The following is a 20,731-nucleotide window of genomic DNA, read 5'->3' as shown; positions in this document are numbered from 1 at the left end:
CTAAGACTCACTTCATGTCTTTTACAAGAGTCTTGTAATGGTCTTGTAATAGTCAATGTGTCACTTTGTGTTTTGTGATATTTTTCCACTAACCTTCTCCTAAATCAGAAACCCAGAAGATGGTAAAAATAGAATGAATTCAGTATATTTCAATCTTCTCCTGATGTAATAACATGCCTGAGAAGCCCTAAGATGAGTGTCAGACAACTCAGGCAAGGTATGAGAGAGCTGCAACCAACAAGGATGCTGTGCTTCTTTGCTTCCACCTGTGGCTTGCTTGCCCGCTCACCCACTCACACGTGGGCTGAGCATGCATGCCTTCCATGCCCTGCATGGCCATTTCTGTGGCTAACAGGTCTCTGGGGGTCTGATTCTTATCAAAATTCTCAATAGCCCATAGCAGAGTTTTGTTAGCTTTGGCGTCTACTTGAGTAGAGCTAAAGCTGGCATGTCTACCAACTGATGGCCCCTGTAGCAAGGTTACAGGGAAGCCATTGCACCCATGCATGTCTATCGGTTAGGACACAGAGGGGGTGGTTCCCTGGCAATGGCAGGGTGGGGGTGGGGGGTGTGTCTTGAGGACTCCTACCAAAGGCAGGGAACACAGGAAGCCTCTTCACCTCCAGGGTGTCGAGACTCACCTGCAGTGCGTTATAATCCCAATCATTTTAACACAGCTCCCCTGAGGGCAGTGTTCTTGGTTGTCTTTTTCACTGTTTCATTTCCAGTATTTAGACTCATGCCTGGCACAAAGTAAGCACTATAGGCATTTGTCGACAGAATGAGTGAATGAATTCACTTTTAGAACTTCGTCTTTCCCTTTCATTATTGTCAGAAGGATGGTAGAACATAGAAGTTTAGTCATATTCATCTGCAATCCTATTTCCCCATTTGTGTCATGGAGAGTGGTTCCTTTAGACTGGCATTTGATAAGCCAGTCATCTGATCCCAGGGCTCACTTAGCTGGGGGCAGATGGAGTTCTCTACTGGGGTTCTGGGAGTAGAAGTTTGGTCTCTACTAGAACCCTCATGTGCCCACTGTGCAATGTCCCTGATGTTTGTCCCTGGAGGCTGGGCTAATGAACTCTAAAGGGAATAGAATAAAGCCTATTATAGTCGGCCCCTTAGTGTTCCCAAAGAGATCCTGGGCCTGGGGCGGCAGATGCCTGGCACCAGAAAAAAGAGGCTTTGGAAGCTGACTTCTTATTGTATTTTGGGTCCAGGCCAACAGGAAGCTATAGAAGCCTTGAGTGGCATCTTCTCAGGCTTCAAGTCATACCGTCCCAAGGCAGACCACTGTCCTCTCTGCTGGGAAACATTTTCAAAAGATAGATGGCTGCCTCTTATAGGAGCACACTCAAACCTCACCATCCCAAGGGATGTTAAGTCCTCCCCTACAGCTCAGCCAGCAAACAAATGGGTGCTCAAGTTCCTGGCACTGTTCTTCAGCCACAGCCTCCAGGAGAGCAGGGGACCTGACACCAGGGACCACTTCCCACAGTCACAGTGGTCCTAGAGGCCTGGCTGGGTCAGGAGCAGCCACTTTCTGTTCAGTGGTTAGATGTCTAGGGCCAGTCTTCAAATGAGTGAAACCCAATCCTTCCAGTTATTATTCAATGTATTAAATCCTATAGGTTGAAAGGAAAAAGAGAATTTACCGTGAAGGTCATTTCCTTCTAATTTCTGCCATCTTCGGACTCCATTTCCAATGCCTTGGAATCCTGCAAAATAACAAGTTTCTCTGAGGCGGGAGACCCAGGGCAAAAAAGTGATGTGCCAGTTGCAGACTTATCTGGGTTATGGTAGAGCAGGTGGATCTTGGCTCTCTTGGAATGTGAAAGAGGCTACCCATGAATCAGATGCCCCTGAGGAAATGAATGCAACTTTCAAAATCCAAAACATTTAAAAAGTGTTAAAACAGTTTTCAAGGGCAGTGGGGTTGGTTATCAGGATCATTTGGGGAGAATTTTTGTAGTAGAGATGCCCATTTTCCACTTCCACCTCTCCACTGCATACATATGAAAGCATTATTTTAGAAGTCATTTGCTATCCACGTTGCCTGCCTATTTCTGTAAGTGGTGAATCACTCACTTTTAGAGTCTTGATATAGAGCGGGGGGAGTGGGCTAAGACTGTCAATCCCAGTGGGAACGGGAAATGACAGTTGCCAGTTCTCTTGGCCTCCCTTGCAGCTAGAGGGTAAACACGTATGGCCTAGCCATGGCCAATCCGATGTACCTGTGTTTCACTCTGCCTTGGGACCTGGTGATGCAACAGGGAAGGGAAGGAAAGCTCTCACTCTGGCTGCGGCTGCAAGTGGTAGCCGCAAGGTCGAGTTCCTGGCAGAGCATGGGGATACGTTCTGGCAGCGGGTGCTGCTGCAATAAAATTGAGATTCTGGCGCAGAAGGAGTATTCAGTGCTCCTTGGTGGCCGAGGAGGTTTCCTCACTAGACCAGCTCTGTGGTACTGCTTGTGGCATTGTTCCTGGAAGTTCAGCCTTGAGTCTTATTCTCCAGCCCTCTCAACCACTCAGGGACCATCACTCCCTTCTTAATACCCTTCTTTTCTGCAGAGTCCCCCACAGCCAGTGCCAGTGACTTACCACTTGGAACCCTCATGACACACCTATGGAGTAGAATACACAAATCACATAGATTTTTGGGATAAGGCCTGAGACTTCAAAACTCATTGGGTCTTGCTGCAGGCAGCTATAGGCTATATCCTCTACTGCCGCAGGAATATATGCACTCTACTTTCTGATAGGAGTTGAGGGCTTTCAGGCACGTTTTGGAGAAGAACTGTTCTAGGGAAATGACTGGGAGGATGCTAGGGCCTTACAGAAATAGGAGAGAACATCTGCTGGCTCTGTAGCCCAAATTGCTAGTGATCTAGCCTGTCCACACTCTCCTTGCCTTCTTGTCCCCCTGACTCTTTTCTTCCACAAGGCCACCAGCAGAAGGGCCACTGGTTACAGATTACTCCATCCTCTTCATTGCAACAATAACTGAGCTTTGATCTTTTCTGACATGGAGCCTAGGCCCTCTTTTACATAGCCAAGGAAGATCCACTCTCCAGTGGAGGACCTGGAGTGCGGAGGAGAAAGGAGGAGATACCTGGAAGTGAGCATGGGTTTGTTTTAGATCTTTGCACCCATGGGAGGCTTTGGAACAAGCTGATCTTGTTGGGCATTTTCCTCCCTTAGGCTGTTTTTTGAGGAAGGGGTCTGCAGGCTGGCTTACCCTGGGGTCTCCTGAATATCATTGTTGACCATCAGGCATCAAAAGTCATGCACTTTCCCTCTTCTCTGCTCTGGTTGTGAATAAGTGACAGAGATCTGTACACTGTCATTCACAGCATCTGTGAGAAACGGCCATCAGGAAAATATTTGGAGAAAAAGCTCAGCAGAAAGGGCCCAGCCATTAGGGGTCTTTTTTCTCTGTCATAGTCACAAGTGTGCATACATCAGTCTGGAGTCATGGCGAGTTTGTGCTAGGTGTTGGGCACCTCTCAGGGCAGTCCTGACGCCTGGTATTTCCTGGGCTTCTCTGCATTCTTTGCCCTTTCTAGTGTCAGAGTCTTTAGAAGTGACGTGGTCAGAGAGGATTGGGAGTAGGGGACTCGTGAGCTGACCTGGAACTAGGCCTCACCACACACTGGAGAAGGCATTCTGGACTGTGGTACACGTATTCAGAGCAGTCTCATTTCTATCAAGAAGTTGATGCCCTCTGCTGATTTTCTAACTACAAATACCCTAGACAGGACATTTCCCCTTCTCCCAAGAGCAGGTCTGAGAACTAAAGAGTCAACAAATCCAAACAACTCCTGCTTCAGTCAGGAATCAGCCCTGAGACTAGAGTGCCTGTCAACATACTCAGCCCTCTAGATTCTGTTTCTTTCCCCTGCCTGCCTTCCCAAGAAGTCCCCAGGGCTCCGGAGGCAGCTCTAGCCTATGTGGCTGGTAGTGGCAAGGCCATCCACAGCAGCATTACTTTAGCAAGGCAGGTGGAAGGTGGATGTTCAACGTGCCTAGAGGCTCTGGGGACAGAAGAACCAAGGACAGAACAGCAGCAGGAATTCCAAGGAGCTCCAGAGCTGGAGGGGAGGAGAGAGGCAGAAGTCATTCTCCTGCATGGACTGCCAGGCCTAACTTCTAAAGAACTGGCCCACAGTCCGCTTAGTGCATCCTCACACCAGCCTCGGAGACAGCTTGCCATCCAGGACCCTGAGGTTCTCTGGCTTTTCAGGGGCTTATTTAACCTCCCTTATCATCCATCTGTACTCTATACACATTGTGTTCTGTAGTCTGGAGAACAGAGAGGCCCGGATCCTGCTTTCCACAATCACTCTGTAAACAGTCACTTTATTTTACCAATCTACAATTTTTAAATTTACCAGAAAATATGTACGACAAGTAAAATTGATGGATAAGTTCAAGTGGAGACAGCAGGTTTCAAATCTTACCCTATCCAAACCTGCGTTCCTTTTACGCCTTTCATGCCTGCCATCTATAGGAGGCTAGGAGAAAGTCTCAAGAAAGGAGAAACTGAGGCTGTACATTGTGCAGGGCCACACAGGGAGCTCCCCATCTCAAAGTCTGACTCAGCACAAAGGTTTCCCAGCGTCCCCTGTGCCCTGCAGTGTGCTGTGGGAGGGGAGCAGGCCTCTGTTACCGGTGAGTGAACCCTGAGGCTCTGGCCGCCTTCCTCCAGGGTATCTTCCAGTCTTGCTCTCCCTGTCAGGGAGTGGCTGGGAGGAAAAAGACTCCCAGGGGTGACGGAAGCACCCACAGGCCTGCACAGGGAGTCAAACTGGGGCAATCACGGGGCTGCGCGTTGCCACGGGACTGCGCGTTGCCACGGGACACCGGTGCCACTGCGGGGAAGCGACTGCAGCCATGGGGGAGAGGGTCGGGCTCGCAGACCTCGTTCGGGGGAGCAATGGGCGCCCCCCGGCGGGCGGGCCCTTGTGGCACGGAGGCCGAGGTGCCGGGGGACCCGGGGACCCGGGTCGGGCGCGCGTTACCTCCTCGGCGCTGCAGCAGCGCGCTCGGGTCCGCCTGCTGGTCTGAGTGCGTACCCTGTGCGGCGCGCCGCTTCTCCGAGTGCACGATCAGCAGCATGTCGATAGATACGGCGTTGATGTCCTTCTTCAGCTCCATGATGCCGCCTCCCTTCCGACCTGGGCGCCGCGGCCGCACACTAGGCTGCTCGCGCTGCAAATGGCCCCGTGCGCGCAGCTGCCCCACACGGGAGAGGGCGAGGGCGCGGGAGAGGGCGCTCCCCCGCCGCTGGAGCTGCAGGGCGCCGCGTTTCGCTGACTCTGCCAAACACGCCATTAGGGCCCTCCTGGGAGGGCGCTACCCTAATGAAGCGGTTCTAAGTCACCTTTGAAAGGAAATCCCCAGGCCCAAGCCTTGACCTGCACCGGGGCCATAGTCGGCAGAGGCGGCCGGTCCAGAGCCTCCCTCTCTGCGCCCCTGCCTCCCGCTCGGTGCACTTGAAGCGCTGGTCCTGGGCTCCAGGACTTCTCTGGCTGAGCGCTGCCTCATCCCCACGGTCTCCGGAGGGTTCCCGAGAGGGCCTGGAGGCCACCTCCCACGAGAAGCCCCTGGCAAATACAGAAATCGCACAGTGCTGTCAACATTGAGAGTAGGTTCAGGAAAAGGAAAGACAGCAAAGGGGCTCCAGATTGAGTTGCAAGATGTGCAGAAATTGGCCAAGTTTTGGCTTCGACCTCCCTTGTTCCCCGGGTGGGTTTTGGAGGTTGACAGCTCTCTCCCTAGGAGGGAGTTGGGTGGGGTTTTGGAGTCAGGAGCTCCCCCCAGTTACGGCCCCTCTAGAACTTGGAACATGCCCATTGAGTATCAAGCTAACGATCCTCTTTGATCTGAAACGAAAGTCTTAAAGTCTCTGTTCCTTCTAGAAGCCTGGCTTCTGCCCTGTGGGGAAGGAGGGAGGGGGAGAGGAGGAGGCTGGGGCACAGGGAGCTGGACCTGAGAAGCCTTCTATTTTTAGCCCGGCCTGGCCTGCCCAGCCAACAGCAGCAGGGATTTGGCTGTAGGTCTCAGGAGTGTTTACATAGGCTTCTGCCTGGTACCCCTGGGCACTAACGGCCCACCCTGTTGGGGGCGTTCCTCTAATTCGAGTTTCTACTGTTAATAAATGCCCCCTACATGGAGGCCTTTGCTCTGGGAGCCCTCCCCACATTGGAGTGTATGAACCCCACCTTGTAGCATGGTCCCGAGAGTTCCCAGATCCTCCTTAGAGGAGCCAGTGTCACACAGACTGCATTCCAGTACCAGTTCCATCACTTCCTGGCTATGTGACCTTGGACTAGCCATTTCCCCTCCACCTTTTCGCCCTTATCACCGGGTTGATAAAAATTTCTCATATGGCTCTTGTGAGAATGGCATGAATATAAGGCACCTGGTGTACAGAAAGTGTTCTTCACATGGTAGGTAATACCTTCACATGTAGGTAGGAAATACTTCACCCTTACTTCATTTTAAGGATGAGTAAAGGGACAGATGGGGTGAGAAGTGACTGGTGGAGCAGAGAAGCAGGAGACATGTCACAGCCACACCCTGAGATTCTGAAGGTCTTCCCCCAATAACAGTGGCTCAGAGTTTGGTCCCATGTAAAGGCTGTTGTCTTATTGCATTACCAGCGCCCCCTGCCCCCCTGCCCCCCACCTCACCCACTGGGCATCTGATGAAAGGAGAGGTTATTGGCTTCCAGAAATGTTGAACTGGAGTCCCCAGAGAGCTGAGGCCATAGACAGACAAGTGGAGATGGGTGACTCCCAAGGCAGGTTTCCTTCTGCTAAAGTGAGTCTTGTCCTATCTGTATGTGTGCAGGTACACACACACACACAGACACACACACCTGGAGGCTGGCTAACACTTGCTCTCTATGTGGCTGGGGAAGTAAGAACTATGAATTACGCAAAGCTCTTGGGGTGTTGGAGATTGCTGAGGCAGATCTCAGGTCCCAGAGTTCCCCCAACTACTCTGGGCCAGTCAGTGATGCCTAACTCCTTCAAGTGTCAGGTTGTCTGAAGTGCTGAAACCAACTAGAAGCCCGTGTGCAGCACCCCTGGTTGCTGGATGGGTCTGAGTGGTGGTGACGGTGGGGGGAGCTGAAGTCTCCTTTCCTTACACTTGCATTCCCATCTCCCAACCCCTGCTCTCCTGCTGGAAAGTGTCATTGCTAGGAACTCGCAAACTCTGGTGCCCCCTCCCAGAACTGCCTCTGGAGAAGGATATTCTGACCTGAGAATGGGCTGCCAGGGGTCTGGGGAGATGGTGTGGAGGCCTCATGTCTCTCTGCTATGTCTGAAGACAGCTTTGGAGCAGGGCCTCTCATCCTTGGTGCTATTGACATTTTGAGCCAGATAATTCTCTTTTGTGGAGCTTTCCCATACACTATGGGATGTTTAGCAGCATCCCTGGCCTCTACCCATTAGATGCCAATCACATTCACTTCCCGATTGTGACAACTTAGAATGCCTCCAGACATTGACCAATGTTTCCTTTGGAAAGAATTGCAGTGTGAACACTGCTTTGGAGCAAACTCCTGAAGTTGGAGTCACCTTGACTGCTCTGGGAGGTGTTGCTGCCCCTGGATCCTGATGCTGCCTGACACCTAGACCCTCTTCCTGGAGGTTTACCCATGGCCATCAGTCCAACAGCCCAGCTTCTGGGGCCTGCCAGGAGCATAGATGAGATGCTCTTCTTAGTGCCAACTCTATTCCCATCCTTGGCCTGAGTTGACCTAGCTGCCCCCCCTTGTCCCCACTACCCATTCTTGGGCTGAGAGGGAGACACCATGGGGAAGGTGATGTGTCTGAAGGCATTTGGATAGATCAGGACAGGGGAAGGAGAGACAAGAGAAGACTGAGGTGGCTGGGATATCATTCAAGTAGAGGCTCTGTCCCTTCTGCTCAAATCCACCCTCCAGCTGCTCACACAATCAATGGGACAAATGACAGAACCCCCAACCTGTAAATCTCCAGACCCATCTCTTCCTTTTTCCCTACCAAATCCACACACACTTCAGCAAAAACCATGTCCTCTACACCCCAGACACACCATACTAGCTCCTCCATCCTGCCACTATCTTGAATAAAAAAGATGCAAGGCTCTCTGTATTCTCACCTAAATAATTAATCTGCCTCCTTGTCTTAGTATCTGACAAACCAGGGGCTTTCTCCATTCTTGAGCAAAACTTTATTTTAATCAAAATGAGTGGGAAATTCCAGGATCCAAAAAGACAAAGAGCAGTCAAAATAGTTGTATCGTCACCTTCGTCAAATTCAACACTTAGACACATCCAGCTGTCAGCAGCCATGCATCCACTCCTTTGCTAGAAGGTGAGATTTGTCAGTTGTCTGAATGGTTCTGGGCCCTGAGTTGGTTCTGCTGTTTTGGAGATGAGAAGTGTTCACCAGGGGCAGCTTCAGCCTGGCAGTTGAAGCTGTCACCAGAGAGGAGTGTGTTTTGACCCTCACTGTTCCCTCAGAAGTAGTTTTGCAGGGACCATCAGTCATAACTGTTTTTACCACTCTTGGGATTCCAAGAGGCAAGTTTCTCTCTTCCCTATAGAGATAGAGTAAGTAAGCCAATGCAAGAAAGGCTTTTGGCAGGGAATTTTCTCCATTGATGATGTGGGGAAGAGGCACACAGAGAGTGGTGTGGGTTGGTGAAGAGTAACAGACCAAGTTCCAGTGTCCTAACTCCCTCAGCCTCCCCTGAGAATGTAGGAATCCTTACATGGGATATGGGATACCTTTCCTAGAAACCTTTCCACAGCCAGTGTAGGCTTCCTATGGCCTCTTGACTGGCCTGGCTTAGCTTGCTTCTGCTTCTGAGCCTTTGCTATTGCTATGATTTCTGCCTGGAAAACCCCTTTGGACTTCCCTGGCAAGTACAGTTTAGGCATCCTTCAAGACCCTGTGGGTAGGGTCTCATGAATGTGGTTTCACAGTTGGAGGGCGGGTATAGAAGGAACTGGAGCCATTTCCTTCCCTCTACTTTGAAGCCTTCCTGAGTACCCCAGTCCTCGGAGGTTCTGGGGAATGCCAGTTCTCTGTGGTGTCTCTTTTTACAATCCCAATAGTTAATTTGGAAGCTCACCCCTGCTCTTGTCCCACACCCACCAAATTTGGAAATCATATCAATCCCCTCTGGAACAATTATGCCAGGCAAACCTGTTTCCAGACACTGTCTCCCAGCAGGGTAATAGTGAACAATGTACTTAACCTCTCCGAGCCTCAGTTTTCCTCATCTGTCAAGTGGGTGAGGGTGTTGCTGGGATTAAATGAGATAAGGCACTTAGCTATGGGTAGTTATAGCTATGGCAACTTCCTGTATTCCGGTCAGACCCCCTGCTGGGTCCTGCTCTGGGGAAGGTCTCATGGATGTGGTTTCACAGTTGGAGACAGAGTATAGAAGGAAACAGAGCCATCTCTGACCTCCCCGTTGTCTTCCTTCCCATATCACTGCTCTGTGGCCACTGTTCTACAATCACAGAAAAACTCAGTAAGCCACAGAATCCATTCCTTGAAGAAATGACATCAGATCTCTGTGGCTGCAGCCTGTTTGGCAGGAGTTACGGCACAGCACAGTTCTGCTTCTTTCCCACCCGGATGACACTTGTGAACTCTCTGTGTGCATTCAGTAGGATAAACCTTTGCATCATCTCCATTTTATAGATGAGAAAACAGAGGATTAGAAACGTAATGTGACCTACCCAAGGTCTCACATGTGTCTTACAGGTAGCAGGGGACACCCAACCCTTGATACCCCACCCAACTCTGTATGCTCCAAAGCTCATGTGCTGAACAACACCTGCCCCCCCTAACCTATATGACCATAACATGCCCGTGAGCTGAGGCTGCATAGTGCCGAGGACAGGGAAAAGATCGGCTGTCAGCCTGTGGGGAAGATGGTCTTAAGAATCATGATGAACACACCTTGACTCGGGGTTTCAAGACCTCTGTCTTGGAAAAATTCTTTGAGCTCAAGCCCTGAGCTGGGCTTTTGGGGACAGATTTTACAGTCTCTGTGGCATCAGTTGTTTTGGGTGGGGAGAGAACTGGTGGCAGTGGCAGTAGTGAAATTCGGCGACTGGGAGCATTCAGCAATCTTCAGGAGCAGTGAGGTAGTCCTGCCAGGGATGGAGAGGAAGGCAGAAGACTACCATTTTTGTAGACAGGAAAAGAAATTTTTGTGTTGTGATAGTTCCATACCATTCTAGGGTGAGGATGGTTACACTGTAAAGAGAGCTTTCCACTTCTGCTAGGTTTGCCATGAAGATGTTTCCCAGCACAGATGACGGCTTGTTCTTGAGACCCCACTATGTGCAATGCCATAGGATGAAATGAAAGAGTAAATACAGGGGAGGGGCACCTGTCCTCCCAGAGAGGAGGGGCCAAGAAGCCTACATTCCCAAACAGTGTCCTTAGGGATGAATGAGTAGGAGAGAGGGACAGGGCTTTCCAGGCAAGGAGGAGCCTGGGCAGGAAATAGGAGGGGCTGGAAGGAGTGCTGGCGGTGAGAGGGAAAATGGTGTGTCTCAGGAAGTGAAACCAGGGCAGGCTGGTTGGTGCTATGATGCAAGGGAAGAGCTCTGAGAGGAGCAGAAGAGCAGCCAGGGCCAGTCTGCTGTGGGTGAAGCTTCAGCTGCCCATCTGAGCGGTGACGCTGGTCCGGGTCAGCAGGGACGGGAGAGCAGGGACTGTTCACAAGGGTGAGGGTGCAGGTCTCACGGTTGCCTTAGGCATGATCAAAACCACTGTCACCTGAGACTGGCTTTCTGGAGAAGATGCTAGGCAAGGGTGGTGACGGTATGAAGAGATAGTCAAGCACCACATACAGATGCTGTGTAAGAAAAGGAGGATCTTTGAGGGTAGTGTGGGGCAGAGTGCTGGGTAAGGTGGGGAACTGGGCTCAGATGGAGAGGACAGGCAGGGGAGACACAGGGCCTCCACCCAAGCTGAAGGGCCAGGCCCAGCTCAGTCCTCAGACTCAGGAGACCCCTCTGGGTGAGCTGGGTCATAAAGTCCCACAGGGCATCAGGAGACAAGAGACTATGTCAAATTCAGGCTCATTACTAACAATTTAGAAAGTATAAGAACTATGTAAAGAAGAAAATAAAGCCACCTAAATCCCATCATGCCACCATCTAGAGATAATCACTTTTAAATATTTTGTTATTTACTATTTCCTTTCATTATGACTACCACATAGGGTAAAATAAATGAGCATTTATTATATATAGGTGTATTAGTCCGTTTTCATGCTGCTGACAAAGACATACCTGAGACTGGGAAGAAAAAGAGATTTAATTGGACTTATAGTTCTACATAGTTGGGGAGGCCTCAGAATCATGACAGGAGGCAAAAGCCTCTTCTTACATGGTGGCAGTAAGAGAAAATGAGGAAGAAGAAAAAGCAGAAACCCCTGATAGACCCATCAGATCTTGTGAGACTTATTCACTATCAGGAGAATAGCATGGGAAAGACTGGCCCCCATGATTCAATTGCCTCCCCCTGGGCCCCTCCCACAACACATGGGAATTCTGGGAGGTACAATTCAAGTTGAGATTTTGGCAGGCACACAGCCGAACCAAATCAATAGGTGTAAAATAAAAATGAATATTTTTATTTAAAAACTATAATTGGTATTGCACCATATACAGTTTGGTATCATGATTTTTTTTTTCACTGAACATGTAATGAATAGTTTACCAAAAACTTTTCAAAAGCTAATTTAAAAGATTGTTAGTCACTTTTTATACTGACATGCCACAGTCCATTTTTCTATTTTCTCATTGTTGGACTTTTAGTTTGTTTTGCATTGTCTACTTTTATAAATAATGTGATAATAAATATCTTTGACTACATTTCTGGTTATTTCCTTAGAATAGATTCTTGGAAGTGGAATTACTGAGTCAAAGACTATGACTATTTTAAGGATTGAGATATATATATATATATATGAAATGTCAAATTACCTACCAGAAAGACTGTGCCTATTTACACTCACTAGCTGTGTATGTCAACCTCTCCATACACTATCACAAGCATTGAAAACTATCGGTACATCAACCTTTGCCATTATGATAATTGATACATGGTAACCTTTTCTTTTTGTTTTATTTATTTATTTTTTTGAGATGAAGTCTCGTTCTGTTGCCCAGGCTGGAGTGCAGTGGCACGATCTCGGCTCACTGCAACCTCCGCCTCCTGGATTCAAGCCATTCTCCTGCCTCAGCCTCCGGAGTAGCTGGGACTACAGGTGTGCACCACCACGCCTGGCTAATTTTTTGTATTTTTAGTAGAGACGGAGTTTCACTGTGTTAGCCAGGATAGTCTCGATCTCCTGACCGCGTGATCCACCCGCCTGGGCCTCCCAAAGTGCTGGGATTACAGGCGTGAGCCACTGTGCCCGGCCGATACATGGTGATGTTTTCTAATTTTCATTTTTATTACCATGGAGATTGAACAATTTTTAAGCACAAATTTACCTTATGTGTGTGTAGTGTGTGTGCCTGTGTGTGTATTTAAAAAATTCATATCCTTAGTTCTTTTTCCTACTTTAACGGCACAAATATTTAAATATTGGTTGGAAAAAAATACTCTTCCAACCTACCTCAGATCTGTTGTATTTCGTAGCAAAGTCTATGGCAGAGTCATGCTCATAGTTCTGATTACTTGAAGCTCTTTGAGGGCCAGGGGGCCAGGTCATGGTCTTACTCATTCCTGAATCCCCCAACACTTTGTGCCTGTTTGTTGCACACAGAAAGTGCTCAAAAAATGCTTGAATCAAATTGGACAGAATTAATGCTCCCAGCAAGTTGAGACTTCTTCCTTTAGCCTGGAGGTAGAACTGAGCTTTCCAGAGATGTGTAGCATTTGCTCTTCTGTGTCTCTCTCACAGACCTGCAGGGAACGAAGAAGAAGGTTAAACGAGGACAAGCAGCTCTGAAGGCACCATCCTCCACATTGACAGAACCATCTGGAGCATGAATTTGGGGAGAGCTTGGTTCTGAGACAGTGCTGCTTAGTCCCATGCAGACACCAGCCCTGCCCCCTGCCCCCATCAGAAGTCATAAGCAGTGATTCATGCTGTTAAGAGCAATTTTCATTCTTAACCTTTCTGGTATGTCTCTTCCTGATCAGTTTGTCAGCCACTCCCTTTCTCAAAGTATTTCTGTTCATGACACCTTAATTTACTTTCCATATTTTTTTGTCCAGAGCTCATTAAAATCTCATCTTCTTGCATATAATAATGTGCAAGTGTGGGAAGCACTGCTTTCCAAATTTCGGGTACTTTGAATTTTGGAGTCTTTACACTCCATGGCATTCTTGGCCCTTTGCTGGGGAGGGAGATGATGAAGATCAATCTGTCTCTCACCACCACTTCCAAAATACCCTGGGCAATGCCAAGAGAGGTATCCAGTGGCACATGAGAGCGCATGGAGAGATTACCTCTTTAACCTAGCCAAGTGTTGATTACCCAGCTATTGAAATGCCCCTTGCATATTCCTCGATCCGCCCCACTCTCTGACGTAAACAAGGACTCACTCCTCTGCAGGTCAGGCTTCAGAGTCTGCTCAAAACCAGTCACCTTCTGTGCAGAATTCTGCATTTCCATTTCCATGAATTCACGTAGTCTTCACAATAGCCCAAAGCTGGGCTGATACCTTTAAGCCCATTTTACTGACAGAGAAAGAAAGGATTGAGAAATCGGTTCACACAGTTCCCCAGTAGCTTCTGGATGGGCCCAGTCCTCCCCTGAAGCCTAATGTGCTTGCCATTCTGCACGTTTCAGTGAAAAGGCATTTTTCCAGGAGCAGGCTGAAATATGGGCCAGCCACTCGCAGGGCCCAGGCAGTGAGTGCTCCTAGTGGTGGAAGCCCCCTGAGAGAGGACCTCTCCTAGTGCTTCAAGATTGTCTGATCAGGTGGTGAGGAGGAATACAGAAAAGCGCTTTGACGGATCTCAACAAAACCACGAGATGAGCTAAGAGCAGCCTTTTGATTATTACTGTCCACCCCCAGGGGCCTGGCGGGAGGATGTTGGTGTTCTTCTGCCCCAAGCAGGAGGAGCCCAGTGGCCTGGATCCCAGGGGGCATGCAGGAGCGTTTTCAGTGTCAGTGCAGACTCCAGCCTTGCCCGTCCCTGGGGCAGAGCTTCTAATAGGAGCCGCGGGTATTTTTAGTCTCACGTGTGCAGGCACAGGACAAGGCGAGCTGGACAGGAACAGCTAATAAGCCGTGGTCCTTATTAAATTGGAAAGGATGAAATGAGGGGAAGAGGGGGAGCCTGGTGGAACTTTTCACACATCTCATTTTCAGAAAACTCTCTTTCCATAATTCACAGAGAAATATTGAGGTCAGGGTGATTATGCACAGGCCTAGTAGCAGAAGCCTGAAAGTGGGGCATGTTCAAGTCCTGTGGCCTGCCGATCCCTTCCCCACAAGGCTCCGCTCTGTCCTCCGGGCAAGGAGGTTGACCTGGAGGGATGAGCGGCTTTGGGGCTTGGCTGTCAAGGCTCCTGGGTGGTGGTGGGGGCTTCGAAAAGGATTAGATTGAAGCCAGTTCCTAATATGATCCTCAAAGCCACAGGGGATAGTTGAGTGGTATCAACTATTATCCTGAGTTCACAGATGAGGAAACAAAGGTTCGGGGAGGTGTGGGAATTGGTAAGGTCACATAGTTCAGAAGTGGCAGAGCTAGGATTCACACTCAGTGTCCTAGACGAAGGTCTATCACTATTTGCCCCCAACGACAGGCAGTTGTGTGTAAGACTCATTGTTCATTTTACTTAACTCACAAACATCTTTTTCTTCTATGCCAACTCTGTATCAGGAACTCTATCACTGGAATGGGGCAGTGAGGATGATACAACTCCTGCTCTCAGGGAGCTCTTGATTTACTGAGGGCAACATAGCATCGACTCCCAGCTGAACTTCAGTGCAGTGAGTGTGCAAGCTTGCCCTGTGGGCAAAGCAGACTGGGAAGTGAAATTGGCAGCTTTCCAAACTTTGGTGTTGAGTGTGAGGACAGTCAAGGCTCCACTAGTACAGTCAATTTTCCTTCTGTATAGCCTCCTCTGAGGGTGAGACTGGAGAGAGGGCTAGGAAGGGGCAAGTAAGTCCTCAGCCCTTTTCTGCGGCTCTAAGCATTGTGATGCCTGGAGTCTATAGCAGGACTCCCTTAGTGAAGGTATGGGCAAGGCTGGAATGCAGGTAGCACCCGGCCCCGGCTGTTGTCAGCTACCTACTTCCTCACCACCCCCATCTTTGTAGTTTGAGAGCAATGGGAGAGAGAATGAAAATTGTGATTTGGGGGTGAAAACATTTTAGTGAGTTTCTTGCAGCCTTCCTGCCCAGCCCAAAGCCAGCCATGGCATATGTGCTTCTGTCCATCTGTTTATCCCTCCACTCTACCACATACTTGAGCACCATGCTCTTTCATATCCATCCATCCACTCCATCTATCCCATCCATCCCACTTAGCTATTCCTTCCATTGCAACCTAGACACCACTGTGCAAACCATCAGCCAACCCCACCCTTCTATACCTTCCATCTAATGTGCTTTGTCCATTCACCCATTCTTTATTCATTCAGATTCCCCCCTCCCCCGTTCCCACCCAATTATGATTCCTTCATTCCATCCGTAACCAACATTATGTTCTAAGACTGTGTCTGATGTTGTGGGGACACACAGATGAATGAATCTCTCTCTTGTAGTTGACCTAGAAGAGAGTGTATAGATCCACTTATGAAGATAACAATGGAATTGAAGAGGGTCCCAAGAAAAGAAACACAAAGAATCTGGATGAAGGAGAAGAGAGAGAGCTGAATGAGGAGGAATTGAAATGCTTGGCACTTTCCTTTCTGGGAAGATATTATGAAAAGAGAGAGAGAAAGAGGATAAAGGGGAAAAAGGGAAGGAAGGCAGGAAAGCTAGGCTGGAAAGCTGGAAGGCAAGAGGCAGGAAGGAAGAGAGGAAGGAAGGAAGGAGTAGGGAAAGAAGGTGCTATGGGCTGAATATTTGTGTCCCCCCAATTCATATGTTGAGATCCTAACTCCTAAGGTGATAGTATCAAGAGGTGGAGCCTTTGGGAATTGATTAAGTCATAAGGCTGGAGCCCTCATAAATGGAATTAGTGCCCTTGTAAAAGCAGTTCAAAAAACCTCCTTTGTTCCTTCTGCTGTGTGAGAACACAGCAAGAAGGTGCCAGCTGGGCACGGTGGCTCATGCCTGTAATCCCAGCACTTTGGGAGGCTGAGGTGGGTGGATCACCTGAGGTCAGGAGTTCGAGACCAACCTGGTCAACAAGGCAAAACCCTGTCTCTGCTACAAACACACAAATTAGCTGGGTGTGGTGATGCACACTGGTAATCCCAGCTACCCAGGAGGTTGAGGTAGGAGAATCGCTTGAACTCAGGAGGCAGAGCTTGCAGTGAGCCGAAATCACGCCATTGCACTTTAGCCTGGGAGACAGAGTGAGACTTCATCTCAAAAAAAAAAAAAAAAAGGTGCCGTCTTTGAACTAGGAAGTGTGTGCTCTCAACAGACTCAACAGACACGGAATTTGCTGCCACCTTCATCTTGGATTTCCCAGTGTCTAGAGCTGTAAGAAGTAAATTTCTGTTGTCTATAAGCCACTCGGTTAATGGAGTTTTGTAATAGCAGCCCAAATGAATTAAGACAGTGGTAAAGAAGGGGGGAAAAATGTGTATCAGGTACCCACTCTATGCTGGGCCCTGTGCTAGGTGCCTTTGCAATCTTAATCATCCCAACAACCTTTTGAGGTGGTTAGTTGCCTGCATTTTAGAGATGAGGAACTGGGCTCTGAGAAGGCAGCTATTCAGCATGAATAAAACACAAAGAGCAGGGTTAGTTCAAATATGCTTGCTAATACAGAGCATCAGAGTGGAGTTTAAAGCAAACATGTCTAGGACAATTGAAAAGCATGCTACTTGACAGATAGCTTCTGGGCTGTGCTGCCTGAAGGTGTACGTGGATAGGAACCCCAAAGTCTATCACGTAGTGAGATGGAGGTGGTGGGCATGCAGAGCTGTTGGAATCTGATGCCAGGTTGTGCCTGTTTGACAGGGAACTAAAGCATCCCTTGGCAGCTGTATCAGATCCAGGGTCCTACTGGAAGATTCCTGACCCTGGGCTCTCTGGCCAAAATTTGCCAGGTAACCTCAGGCCAGATCTGTGGGCATTCACACAGCCAGTTTAATGTCCAGCTTCACTTTTCTGATCCAGGATCTCTTCTTGGGGATGGGAGTGGAGGTAGAGCAGAACCCTAGAGAGGAGAGGTCAGCGTTGCCTCCCATTGCTAATGCTTCAGCCGTGGCTCCATGTGCCCCAGATACAGGCCCTTCTGGCACGCAGGATGTGCACGGTTTTCTGCGGGTACATCATTCCTGGCACTTTCTAGGTCCACCCCATGCTCATTGCTTGGTACCATCAAACTGTACCCTGACCATTCTGATGAGTCTCTGAGGACTATTGAGTGACAATTGCTGTCCCATGGCTGAAGTATTCACAAATGGTTAGGTAGGTGGCTCAAGTAACCAAGAGCTCTAGTGACATCCCACGGTGAAGGGCTTGGTTGAGGTGAGGCAGACCAGCAGATCACTAGACAGATGCCTTCTCACTCCTGCAGAGCCTGTGGAGTAAGGATATGGCAGAGGCTAGGGGAGAGTGTCAGTGTTAATTAGATATTCTAGAATCATAGAGATCTCATTCACGTGAGCCCTGCTGCTGCCCACAAACCCTGGGGGCCTTCTATTCTCTGAAGTCAGTCTGTCCGTCTGCTCAGAAACCTACTTGACTTTGGCTTTGCCAATTCCAGAGAGCAGCGTTTGGGGGAAAGGGAGTGTAGGTTCTCAAGTCCTGGTGCTGGGTCCAGTGGATCATTCCCTTGCATGTGGGGCCCCAGAGGGGCCAGGAAGGAGGGATATGGGGATGGGGAGAGTGGCTGCACTAGACCTGAGTTACCTCAGCCGTCCTTCCTCCCCAGCTTTCCTCTTGGCATGGCGGGGCGGCCCACTGGCCAGCTCAGCTGTCCTCCTTGCTCACCATGTAATCCCTGCCAGGAAGAGGGGAGGGAAACCTGAGCCAGGCCTTCTCACACTGCATCCTGCCATCCTGTCCTCCCTACAGCCAGCAGGGAGAGTACGACGGGGTGGGGACAGGGAAGGGCAGGGCTCGGGGAGAGCTTCTAGGCCTAGCTGCTGCTGGGCTGCTGCAGGGGTGCGTGGACTGTGGGGTATGTGGGAACCACAAGACTTAGTCCTTCCCTCTGGAGCCTGCATCTGGGGGCTGCCCTGGCCTCCTCCAGTATCAGGACACCTGTGAGGCTGCTTCAATTTGCCGCTTGCCCTTTGCTTCCCTGTGTCTTGGAGGGCCCCTGCTGGGTATTTTTATTTTCATCCTAAAAAGGCCGTCTAGGAACCAGGGAGCTGAAGTCACAGCATTCCCAAGTGAGTCAGAGCCTCAGCCTCCTTATCTGTAACCCAGCAGCAATCATGCCCTCTGCCCAGGGTGGAAGGCAAAATGAGGCAATGCAGAGTGTGCCCTCAGCACACAGCCAGGCACACAGTAGTGACTGCGCACAAGCAGCACCAGCCCAAACCTGAACCTAGGACACAAGCGCAGACATACAGCCCTGTGGCTGATCTCACACTCAGGGCATCTCTGGCATTTGGGATGGGAAGAGCAAGGACAGAGACAGCCCTGTGTGCATGCACCTCACTCTAGGATCTCACCTACATCAGGGTGGTGATGTGTGCACAGGCATTTGTGTGGGACAGCTCTCTATGGCAAGGATGGGGCCATTTGTTTGCATTTTCCTAGAACAGCCTACCTCCTGGCACATGACAGGTGTTTCTTTAAGCAGTTCTCTCTCTCTCTCTGTGTGTTTGTGTGTGTGTGTGTGTGTGTGTTTGTGTGTGTGTGCGTGTGTGTGTGTAACCAGGCCATTCGAACTTTAACTACCTACCCTACTAGTGCCATGGGATGTTGGAAGAGTATTTTCCCTTTTTTGGGTCTTGATTTTCTCATCTGAATAATGGGTATATTGATTCCTGCCTGAAGCGGCTGCTCTGAATTCAGCACTGGCCCGCTGCACGGCCTGCAGGAAATAAAGGGCTCCTTGACATCTGTGTCCCTGATCCCCCAGTGCAGAGACTTTTCTCAGGTTGCTTTGGGGTCTGACCCAGGAAAGAAGAGAAGGGAATGGTGGGGGCAACAGGGGCAAGGGAGGGAGTCCTGGCTTCTCAGCAGACGCTCACATGCTCTGTAGACTGAGGTGGGCAGAGCCACCCTCAGGTCAGGTGCACAAGGCTACTTCTGGTCCCCCCTGTAGGTCTGGGAGAATTCAGGAGGGAGCCTCATGGCACCCCAGACTGGCTTCTTCTCCCCATCTCCTGGTTCGAAGGGGATTGGGCTGGGGAGTGGGTCCAGGGCATCTACACTGCTGTGACCACTTCCTCTCAGTGAGAAAGGTCAGGGCTGGCCTGGTGTCCATGAGGAATCTCTACCTCCTGGTGCTGCCCTGGACCTGGGAAAAGGCTACTGCATGCAAGGCTCCCCCTACCCCATCCAGTTCCCTGAGGTCAGGCTTCTGGCCCCCTATTGCACAAGCAAGGCGGGAGCCTGGCCTGTCTCAGGGTTACCGGAGGCAGGCGGGCCCAGAGCTGAGCCTGGACCTGGATAACAGTGGTGACAACGACCTGTTTGTGACAGGACAGTTTGCACTCCCCAGGTGGTCGCTGAAAAGCCACCACTGTGGGAGGGGCCTCCGCGATGAAAAGGGGCCTCTGGCCAAAGCCTGACAGCCATCTGTTCCCGGCCGCCAGCCTGGAATCCTCCAGGAAGGGTGAAGACAGGGGAAGAGAGAGGGGGGAAACAGGGGACACACACACACACACACACACACACAGACACAAGCACAGAGAGAGAGAGAGAGAGAGAGAGAGACAGAGAGACAGAGACACTGAGAGACAGATAAACAGAGAGACACAGAGACACAGAGACACAAAGACAGGAAGAAAGAACTGCAGACAGGCAGAGAGACAAATATGGAGGAAAGATAGCCAGAGGAAGGGAACAAAGAGACTAAGATTGAGGATGAGAGAAGTTGAGGGGCAGAAAGAGACAGAGAAAGAGACATAGGGAAAGAAACAGAAGGACAGGACAGTCAGAGAGAGACAAAGAAAGACAGAGAGAACAACAGAAACGGAACAAAGGGAACCAAAGGGATCAAGAGACAGAGAGAGCGAGACAGGGAGAGACGAGAGAGAGACAGAGAGACAATGAAATTCCCTGAGACAGAGAGGGTGCTTGTGGTGATGGCTGGCATCAAAGTGAGGGTAGAGAGACAGAAATGTCCTGGGCAAGCTCTCTGATGGAAGGAGGACCCTCGTGAGCCAAATCCCTTCCAGCCTCAGCACATTCAGAGGGAAGAAGCCACACAGGATCACAGCCTCTGGGTCCAGGGTCCTGACAGCAGTTTTCAGACCTTAGTAGTCAGCAGACTCACCTGTGGGGCATGTGCAAATGCAGGTGCCCGGGACCAACCCAGAGTCTGATTCACAGGTCGGGAAGACCAGAAATCTGTATTTCTAACCTGTTCCCAAAAAAGTCTTTCGTAGGGATTGCACCAATCACAATGAGAAATGCTGCACCAGGATATGCC

The 20,731-nt window shown here is 49.9% G+C and overlaps 1 protein-coding gene across 1 annotated transcript in view; it reads right to left on the bottom strand.

The window, feature by feature from the left end:
• Positions 1-5,906, bottom strand: part of KY (kyphoscoliosis peptidase) — a 51,370-nt gene extending 45,464 nt beyond the window's left edge. Inside the window, exons 1-2 of the mRNA XM_033212620.1 lie at positions 5,024-5,906; positions 1,659-1,721 (exon numbers count right to left, since the gene is read on the bottom strand). Coding sequence (XP_033068511.1) covers positions 1,659-1,721; positions 5,024-5,336 — 376 coding nt within the window. The 5' untranslated portion in view covers positions 5,337-5,906. The remainder of the gene's footprint in view (positions 1-1,658; positions 1,722-5,023) is intronic.
• Positions 5,907-20,731: the final 14,825 nt, after the last annotated feature.

Source organism: Trachypithecus francoisi, unplaced genomic scaffold (genome assembly GCF_009764315.1).
Source record: "Trachypithecus francoisi isolate TF-2019V2 unplaced genomic scaffold, Tfra_2.0 Lachesis_group0, whole genome shotgun sequence".
Lineage (NCBI taxonomy): Eukaryota > Metazoa > Chordata > Mammalia > Primates > Cercopithecidae > Trachypithecus > Trachypithecus francoisi.
The sequence above is the reverse complement of the archived record's forward strand: the minus strand, read 5'-3'. Positions and strand labels throughout refer to the sequence as shown.